Source organism: Acanthochromis polyacanthus, chromosome 3 (assembly GCF_021347895.1).
Source record: "Acanthochromis polyacanthus isolate Apoly-LR-REF ecotype Palm Island chromosome 3, KAUST_Apoly_ChrSc, whole genome shotgun sequence".
In the NCBI taxonomy this organism is placed as follows: Eukaryota; Metazoa; Chordata; class Actinopteri; family Pomacentridae; genus Acanthochromis; species Acanthochromis polyacanthus.
The window spans coordinates 27,209,389-27,219,206 of NC_067115.1; the positions used below are offsets into that span (position 1 = coordinate 27,209,389).

General features: G+C 38.1%; 2 protein-coding genes across 2 annotated transcripts; one reads left to right on the forward strand and one right to left on the reverse strand.

Moving 5' to 3' along the window:
* Window positions 1-61: 61 nt before the first annotated feature.
* On the reverse strand, window positions 62-1,942 carry fabp2 (fatty acid binding protein 2, intestinal). The gene is made up of 4 exons (XM_022208493.2): window positions 1,585-1,942; window positions 915-1,087; window positions 499-606; window positions 62-271 (listed from the first exon to the last, which is right to left on the reverse strand). Exons 1-4 carry the CDS (start codon window positions 1,649-1,651, stop codon window positions 221-223), a joined length of 399 nt encoding a protein of 132 aa, XP_022064185.1. The 5' UTR covers window positions 1,652-1,942; the 3' UTR covers window positions 62-220.
* Window positions 1,943-8,032: 6,090 nt separating this feature from the next.
* LOC127533478 (nicotinamide riboside kinase 2-like) lies at window positions 8,033-8,685 on the forward strand. The gene has a single exon (XM_051946559.1). The coding sequence runs from the start codon at window positions 8,139-8,141 to the stop codon at window positions 8,658-8,660; it is 522 nt and encodes a 173-aa protein (XP_051802519.1). The 5' UTR covers window positions 8,033-8,138; the 3' UTR covers window positions 8,661-8,685.
* The last annotated feature ends 1,133 nt before the right edge of the window (window positions 8,686-9,818 follow it).

Sequence of the window (9,818 nt, forward strand, 5' to 3'; positions counted from 1 at the left end):
TTTAACTTGAGCTTCTCTGACAGTGATTGTGTTTGACAAATCGACGACAGAACAACAAATGTGAAGAGGCAGTTCATGACTTTATTACAAGTATGAAAATCCAATGCATCACAGGGAGTGTGCTTTTTTTCAGGTTACATTGTTGTAGGCAGCTTATAATTCAGCACAATATTGTATGCAAACCAGCTTCTCTCGCTTCACTTCTGCAGATCAGTTTGGTTTAACCCCTCTTGTAAATCCTCTTGGCGTCCACACCTTCGTAGTTGTAGCTCTGTTGGAGAAAGATGATGTCAGATGCAGGTACTACGACTAATGTTGACTGACTTTCCAAGAGGGCCCTTCTTTCCAGTGAATCTCAGAGCACCAAATAAACATTACAGAATGCGTTTAGCCTAATTAAGCCAAATATTACCATCTCCTATGCAGTTTTCCCAAATAAAAATTTGTCTTAAAATTTTAATTCTTGGTGCTCTAATTTACATGCAAATTCAGCCTTACTTGTACGAGTTCATCTCCTTGCACGATTCTGGTTGTTGTCAGTGTTTTTCCGTTGTCTTTTCTTGTGAAACTCCCCTTCAGCATGTCTCCCTCCATGGTCCAGGTGCCCTGTGTGGTGAGAAATAACAGTGATGACAAGAGGCGGGAAATATTCGGCAAAGTCCAAAAGCAAACTGTGTTGACCGACAGCTTTATGAGTGTTTGCATTAGTGAGCTGAAATCGACCGGGCAAAGGTTTTATCACAACACAAGTCAAGCCTTGATTTATGTGTTTTCTCAGCTAACAACCTATTGGGCTGCGGCTCAAAGGTTAAAGGTCGTCAGCGAATGCATCGGAAGCTCAAGGTGTTCACAAAAACTTAATGCAATGAGTTGTGATGTATAATTGTATCCCACCAGATGCCACTTTTGCTCACCGAGACTTCTGTTCCGTCAGCCAGGCTGTACTCGAAGTTGACCCCCAGGGTGAAGTCTATTTCCAGGGTGCGGAAATTGCTGCTCTCCTTCACATGAAACTTGTCTCCGTTCTGTTCGATGGTTATCTTGAGGTTGTCGTGAGCAGCCAGCTTCCTCTTCACCACGTTAATTCCTATCAACAGACACATTGAATATGTTCAATAGACCCCGAACAATGACGGGAAGTTTGTCAGGATTTAATCTCTTTTCATGCACAAGTAGTTCCTTTGTTTGTGCCTTTTCGGAGCAAGAGTCAAATCACAAACATGAGGTCATCATGCCACCAATGTTTAGAACTGAGATTTTAGATGCTTTGAGTTCAGAGTTTAAAGACTATTTAAGGTTGCTCACTTTAAACCATGAGCATTTAAGTATAAAAACCTGCATAAAAATTTGGTAGAAAAATGTGCATCATTATCAGTTTGCTGCATAAATTATATCGTAACAATGATCTTCATTAAATGTCACATATTGTCTGTAAATATCTGCATTTTATTAGGTATTTATAAAGTTTTAAACACATCATGGTCATCGTTTTGAAGAAAAAGCAGACATAGTAATGAGACAGACTGCCATAATGGAAAACAGTTATTTAAGAAACAGTAAGACTGCAGATTTGACACCACTCACCCATTTGTTCCATGAATTTATCATAGTTGTCGTTGCGATCGACTTTCCAGGTGCCGTTAAAGGTCATGGTTGCTGTGAGGTTTGAGCTGGACGACTCTGAAACGAGGAGTGTCTCACTCGAAGCCCGCCGCTCCTTTTAAACCACACGCCCCCTTATCTTGTCATCTATCTGATTGCTGATGTGGCCGTTTAAAGATCATGTTTTCTGCAGGCAACATCCATTCTGTACACATTAAAAAAAAAACTGAATGGTTGATATCCTGTTGAACCTTTATCTCTGTTTACATAGGGTGTTGGTCATAACTTACATTCATGGATGGTTATCAGTGCAGGACTGAAGCCATAAAACATACAGCATTTGATACAAGGAATTGAGATATATTTTTTTGAATTTTAATTTAACTTGAAAGTGATTTTTTTTGTCATTTTTTTGTCCATCAAGAAAAAAGTATAACTTAACAGACCTGCTCAAGCATGTGCATGTACTTTTTTTGTGCATTGTCGGGTCATTCCAGAATGGAAGGACATTTTACGTCCCACTCATCAAATTTTAAATAATCCATGTACAAAATACTAAAACATGCAGTTGTTCTGTGTATTTAAATGTCCTGAGACCAAATCTAAAAAAAAAAAAAAAACTAGGAGAAAAGAATGTTAGAAAATATTTTTTAAAATACCAAATATGTCTGGAGTTCCTTCTAAAATGTCATTTTTCTCCTGTTCCACCAACCTGATGACCAAATTGAATCTCAAATAAAACAGTCAAAATGAAGTTTAAATCTTTTTTTTTTTTTTGGTGTTACTTTTTTTTCATTGATGTCTATTGGAATTGTGGGATTATTTTGCATAACATAATTATTTGAAATAATAATTATTATGCATGGAACATGTCTCCCACAAAAACCCAGTTAGCATAACCTTTATAGCTGGTAGAAGAGGAAGAAAATTAACATCATCAAACAGTTGTCCAATAGAATAAGTAGAGCATTATGCATATTATCAGGATAAAACAATTTCTTTGCACTTTTCTCTTCACTTTTTTCCATCAGTCAGTTCGTCTTCTTCTTCAGCAGTAACAGCTAGCTAAGTATCTAGCTTCTACTGCTGAGAAAAAGCTAACATTAGCATGGATTAGCAACCCTGTTACTGTGATTAGAGTAGGGTTAGCAAACAACAAATAAAACATGGAAAAAAAATGGCACCATTGATGTGTAAGCTGAACCAATCAAGTCTGTCATAGTTTATTACTTATTATTGATGAATGTGCAGTAGAAAATTGTAAAAGAGAAGGTTTATTTTTCAAATATTTTGAAGCCCAAATGTCCTCCAATTCTGGATTGACCCTACTATATATTTGTAAAATATAAATGGAATTTTGTTTAAAATCTTATCACTCAGTCAAGATAGCGTGGCATTAGGTGCAACCACTTTGCTCAAAATCAGCAGAGATCAGCTGAGGTGATACGGTAATTCCACTGATACCTTTGACCTCGTTTTGGTCATTGCTAATAAAAGAGACCTTTGAGATTTAAAGTTAATATTAAACAAATATTCATTTACACACGTATTATCTGCCAATAAACACAAAGCTCAGTAAGTAAACAAGTAATAAATTTACTTCTTAGTGTTTCTGTGTTTTGAGTTTATGAGGTGGGGTAAGAACGTTTTGTATTCAAAGACTCTGGTCTACAGAATAATGTAGACACAATTTATTAACTTCTAATCGACTGAAGCTGCAAGAATAAAGTGTTTCCGTAAAACAAAGATATGCAAAAAAAGTGTCTGAGAACACTGAATAAAACATGCAGAGTCTGACCGTTCTCGGTCTTATCTAAGCTTCTTCTCATCCCAAGAGACCTTTGCCTGACCTTCATGGCCACCTCAGTGAATCTGCCTCTTATCAGACAAAAGACCTTTCTACTATGACTGCAGTGATGAAACTGATGAGAGGGCTTGAGACATACTTGAATAAGTCCCTTACGACATCCCATTCAGTTTATCCACGTTGTAGTATCAGCTCTACCAGCACATGTAAAATGATAACGTGGTGTGTAAAGCTGGCACTATAGTCACTAGAGTTTATTCAAGTTGCCAAGCTATTCAAACTGATGTTTTCTTAGTTCTGCCCATCCAAATGAACAAGGGTACTTCAAGAGATTCTTGGCCTCACATGGAAACAAGGGTAAAAACAAAAGTAAGCCGAAGCTGAAAAGTCTGAACAGCAATCAATATAATCTTAGAATGAAAGAGTAACCAGTGTAGTGATGTTACAAAGCAGAGTAATACTGTACATTCTCAGTTTAAAGAAGTGGTTAAAGCTTGACATCTGGACGTTGTTTGTAAATAAAAAGTCTGGGATGAGTACAGCCCTTTTAGCCGCTGAACCCAGATTTATCCTGCCAGTTCAAGGATCAGGATGGGAACTTCCTGGTCACTAGCCTGCTTCTAACCTCATGCTCGCCCAGCAGCTCTTATGAGGGTACTCAGCTCCCTGGAAACAAGGGGTCTTACTCCCATTTTTGTAGCGTAACTGTATACCATAAAGCCATATATCAATGTCCACAGAACCTAAAATGTTTGAAGCAATCAACTAAAAAAAGGAGAGGAAAGCTTGGTGCTGGCGTGTTGTTGCACAAGGGGCAAAATACCCATCCACATGTCAGGGCAAGGAGCCAACTGTGTCTTTAAAGTGTTCATGAACTTTACTCACCCTACTTGGCACCATCTGACTTCTAGAAGTAAGCCAAGTCAGCTAAGGTGACATGTACTTCTTGTGCTGTGTGGACAGATTTATTGTCCCGGAGCAACAGCACATCAGTTCAAAACTTTCTACTCCATGCAAAGAAATTACTGGCAGGATGAATGTGGGTTCAATGGCTAAAAGATCTGCACTCATCCCAAACTCTTTACCAACAATGTACGCATCTTGAGCCTTAGCTTTGTTTTGTTTTTTAACTGAGAATGTACAGATACTACTCTGCTTTTTAGCATCACTATACTGGTTACTCTTTTATTTTAAGATTTTATTAATTGGCATTCAGACTTTTCAGCTCCAGATTACTTTTCAGAGTTGCCAGCTCACCAAACCAGTGGAGGATCTTCTGTGGAGGCACGGTGACTTATGATCTGATTGGCCACCCTGTGTGCCCCCCCAAAATTTTCGTTGGAAATTTACATTACTGATACTCCGATTTCCGACGCTCATGAATGCAACTTCATTGTCCGACTGCACCAGAATGCACCAATGACTTCAGTTTGGTTTTTTAATTTTCTTTCTTTTGGATTTGAAGAAGCTTTGAATACGTTTCTTGATGCCGGAGGAGAAGACGAGCAGCTTTCTACCTTTGCAGTAAGAAGACTGTGACCGTTTCTCAGTACATAACTGTCTGTATTTGCGTTCCCACGTGCTCCTGAAATGTCATCATGGAGACTGCATTAGACCAGACTAGTGTGCATAGATATGAATCAGTAGATAGATATATGTCTATGGCTGCAGCTCTCACTGAACAAGAGAATTTTATTAGAGGAAGTCAGACACAGTCACACAGAAACATTACACCTCACACTGAAACGGAGCTACAGCTCTGTGTCTTGGACAGGATTTATTTTCAAAGCTGCATGTGTGACGGTAATAATCCGTGCCAGAGCAGACCTCATTAGCACTTCCGCTAGGTCAGCTAACTTCCGGTCACTCCATGGATGCTGCTGTCGGTAATGTAGCCACAATATGGATTAATTTTTCATGTGGGCTTGACAAAGACGAGAACGGAAATATTCAGAGCAAGTGGAGCAGCTAGCTAACGCTTATTACCGTTTTACATTTTCAAAGTCACATTTTTTGAAATCATGTAATTTTTCCGTAAAACAAATCACGGCTTTTATTACGTCAGAGAAACCTGGAAACGTTGTTTATCCGTAATTCCACTAACTTGACTGAACTTGGCTGCAGTTCCCATTATTTGAACATCAATATGATGTATAAATGCAGATGGACTTCATAGATTTCATGATGCAGATATTTTTATTGATGTCCAGTATATTTTATGGACATAAACATATTTGATAGAAATATTAGAAATGGATATCTGGTTCCTCATAATAATTGAGTTAATGCCATTAAATGTTCATCAGCGATTCGTCTTTAGTGTGAAACTTTTATTTTACACCTATATTTTTATAAATGTTGGTCATTTTAAGGTAAGACATTAAAGGATGGTTTTCTTAGGTAAATGAATTTAAGGTTTAATTGACTGAAATCTTTCAGTCAATGTTGTGTTTCTTTCAATTTGAAATATCTGGATTTAATTAATACATCTCAGTCAGTTACATTTTATATTATTAGAATTCTTATTCAGTTTAACACTAGATGATGTATCAGTTCATTGAGTATTTCAGAGCCTGTTTTTTCTTTTCAATTATCTGTATTTAAAGTGATATTATTAAAATATAATTGCAATGAAACAGCAGCAACATAAGAAATGACCAAATATACAAAGGAAGTGCAGCTATTTTAATATAAAAAATGATCTATGAGTTAGAACATGGTGAAAGTGCAGCTAAAGTTAAGTTAGCGAAACTACAGATAAGCAACGTTTCCTTTTACTTCCAGAAAAATAAAAGCTTCATATTTGCTATTTATTAAAAAAAAAAAAAAAATCACTAAAAGCAACACTTCCACCAAGTTTGTTTTAGTTTGTTGGTATTTATCGGTGGAGCAGCAGCACGTTTTCCACAGACCGTTTTACTGTCTGTTGTCTTGTTTTAATCAGTTTTCAGTTCAGCAATTCAGTCCTTCGGCTGATTGGACCAACAGACACTGAAGAACTCCGACAGCTGGTCGGTAATAAATGATAATTTACTGATCGTGCCGGTTTTAATGAACTTTATGTTCAACTTTAGAGTCAGATATAATGTGAGCAGTGAAGCCCAGGAGTTGGTGGAGTTTATTTGGGAGTGTTGACCAAAGAAGAGAGTTAGCATCCAGTGAATATTAGCTTTAATATGAATTAGCAATGCTAACCGAGCTAGCTTACCAGTCCTGATTAGCAGGTAAATGTAGCATCAAGCTAGTGATGTTTGTGTTGTTTCCTGTCAGCAGCAGAAGTGTGTTGGGTTCCTGTAATGTGGTTCATTAAGTTCATAAAACTGTGGCTGGTTGATGTTAATGTAACGTTCAGGAAACTTAAAAGCTGCTTTTCCTTCATAGACATTTTAGCAAATTATTCTCTCAGGTTTTCTCTGCAATTTATATTTTTATTATCTGTGATTATTTCATTATTGTAAAATAAAATTGGAGGCATAAAGACTCATTTAGTTATTTTATTCCTGAAATCTTTGACATAACAGAACTAAACTTCCATTTTCCTTCTTGTACTTCTGATACTGGAACTAAATGCGTCTTCAACACAGATCATCTGGTTTTAATGAATCAGCAGCAACATCACAACAAAAAATGAGACAATTTTCAACAAATTAATGAAACTGATGTTATTTAAAACTATCAAAGTCTGTTTCAGTGTCAAATTAAAGCTGATTATTGACCACTAGAACATTAACGTTACTGTTTTAATCACATTTAATCTTGAAAGAATCACAAACAAGAACACAGAATGCGTCTGACCAAAAACCTCTAAAGACTCACTACAGCCAAGATAAAGACAACTCAGCTGCACCAAATCCACTAATCACTGCACACATTAGCACCATGTGCTAACTGTGGCTAAAGAACCACATTTACCAAGACAGCTATTCGGTCCAAAGCCCTAAAACACACCAAGAAACGCATTAAAGACAATTTTACTGCTGGAAGCTGCAAGCCAACGCCTAAAGAACAAACTAAAGCAACAGAGCCAAACCTGGTTCAGTGAAGAGAAGCAGAGAAAATGTTTGACTGCAGACATAAAGCAGGAAGACACTGAGCTGTTCAGGTGTTCCTGATAACACCAAGCAGCCACCTGGACAGCCAATAGGAACACAGCTTACTGGAAGTCAGAGGGCTGGCTTAGTGAAGTAAATTTAAAGTTGAAGCAGAAAGTTAACAAAGAAAGTTGAAAACCACCTTCTGATGCCTGAAATCTCTGAATTTTCACACAAAGAACTCCTGAACATGTCAAACTGGTTCCGTAGTAGAACCTTCACTGTAAAAAGTCATAGTATGGTGTGTTGCTCAAAAACATTACAACCAGCTGTCTAGGGTCGCCGAGGAGCAACATAAAAACATGACAAACACTGGTTTCCAGAGGGTTAGGCAGCTATTTGAAAGAGTAAGTTTACAACAACACATGTGAGCAGAAAAATCACGAAGTCTGTCTTTAGTTCAGCTGAAAATATTAGTTTTTGTCTTTTTTATAGACCAAACTTTTCAGGAGGTAGATGATAATAATGATGAATAATTAAAGCTCTCATATACAAGTCCAACTTATTTTAGATCCTTGTGGAGAGTTTAATCTGCTGCAACCTTCTCTTTTTCAGCTTTCTTAGACGTCTGATAACTCCCGACCTGGTTTTTGTTGACGTTTTTGACCCTTTTTCCGAGCTTTGACCAATCTGAGAACATGAAGTACATCATCTGCATTGGCAGCGTAACCAATGGAGGGAAATCCACCCTCACCATCCACCTGATCAAGAACCTGCCCAACTGCTGCGTGGTCCATCAGGATGACTTCTTCAAGCCCCAAGATCAGATTGAAGTTGGTGAAGATGGCTTTAAGCAGTATGATGTCATCACTGCTCTGGACATGGACGCCATGATGAGTACGATCTACGCGTGGCTGGAGAACCCGGTGAAGTTTGAGAAGTCTCATGGCGTTAATAACACCCTGGACACAGAGATCGTCCTGAAGTCCGACCACAAGGAGGAGGAGGAGACTCACATCCTCATTGTGGAGGGCTTCCTGCTTCACACCTACAGGCCTTTGATGGACGTGCTAAACCAACGTTACTTTATTTCCATTCCATATGAAGAGTGCAAAAAGAGGAGGTGCTCTAGGAAGTACACGGTGCCAGACCCCCCCGGCCTGCTCGATGGCCACATCTGGCCCATGGACCTGCAACACAAAAACATCTGCTCACTGTGAAAGATTATTGAGAGCAGCTTTTTGTGATTTCTATGCAGAACACTATGATGTTTGCTGATCTGTGCACTATTAAATGACTTAAGAATCTGGAATATTGCTACTGTTTATTATTGTTCTCAGGTTTACTATTAAATGTATAGAGTGTTGTTTATTCTATTTTATTGTATTTGATTTAGGAATATGGAGTATTGGTACTTGTTATTGTTCTCAGGTTTACTGTTAAATGTACAGAGTGCTACTTACTGTATTTTAAAATTTGCATTACTGCACAGAACATTTCAGATTATTTTACCACAGATCAAGGGTACAGATTGTTGTTGTTCACTGTGTATTGGTAGTACTCATTTTGATTTAGACTGATTAGTATACAGAACCCTATGATGTTTATGGTATACAGCTGAGAATTAGTTGCTAAAAGTACAGAATATTATTTCTTATTTTAGGTTTGATAATTGTCGGTAAACATTCTAAGAAGTGGAAATTGACAGGGTTGTATATAGTGCTGTTCTTGTACAATATTTGTCACTTAATTACCCTCAGGATACTGTCGCTGAGCTTACTAGTTTTACATAACAGACAGATGCTGCAGCTGATGATGCTGTAATTCACATAAACAAGGAAACAAGTCCATCATAATTTGAATGTTAATAGTCCAAAATGAAAAGGTCATATACAGCCTTCCTATGGGGTTAAAGAGCCAAAAAAAAAAACACAAAACATGAAGGTCGGTTGCAGCTTTAATTTTTTTCTTACAACTTTTTGGTGGCCCCCAAAATATCTATTGTACCCCCTGTGTCCCCCCGCTAAAATTAATCTGGATCCGCCCTTGCACCAAACTATGTATAGCCTGAGGTCCACAGACAAAAAGCTGCTGACTTCAACAGCATGGGCATGAACAGGGAGAGCTCTCAGCAATAATAAACTAGATGAGCCCTCAGTAGAGGGCAGAACCACGCCCTCTGCTGGCGAAAACCCTGTCCTCCCCATACAACTGATGCAATATGTATCAATTTTGATCATCGTACGTATCTCCCTCCCTACTTGATCTGCTGACCTGTAACTCCACAACTGAGCAGGGGACCTTAGACTGATCTTCAGTGCCAAGTTTGATTATCCTGACTTCAGCGGTTGCAGAGATATCGGACCGGACATAGCCAC

Bases quoted from the DNA above. Each gene is read 5' to 3' on its own strand.
- LOC127533478 (XM_051946559.1), top strand. From the start codon at position 8,139: ATGAAGTACATCATCTGCATTGGCAGCGTAACCAATGGAGGGAAATCC.
- fabp2 (XM_022208493.2), bottom strand. From the start codon at position 1,651: ATGACCTTTAACGGCACCTGGAAAGTCGATCGCAACGACAACTATGAT. The intron at 1,088-1,584 runs GTGAGTGGTGTC...GTCTGTTGATAG, and splicing joins TAAATTCATGGAACAAATGG to GAATTAACGTGGTGAAGAGG. The intron at 272-498 runs GTAAGGCTGAAT...TTTCTCCAACAG, and splicing joins AAGGAGATGAACTCGTACAA to AGCTACAACTACGAAGGTGT.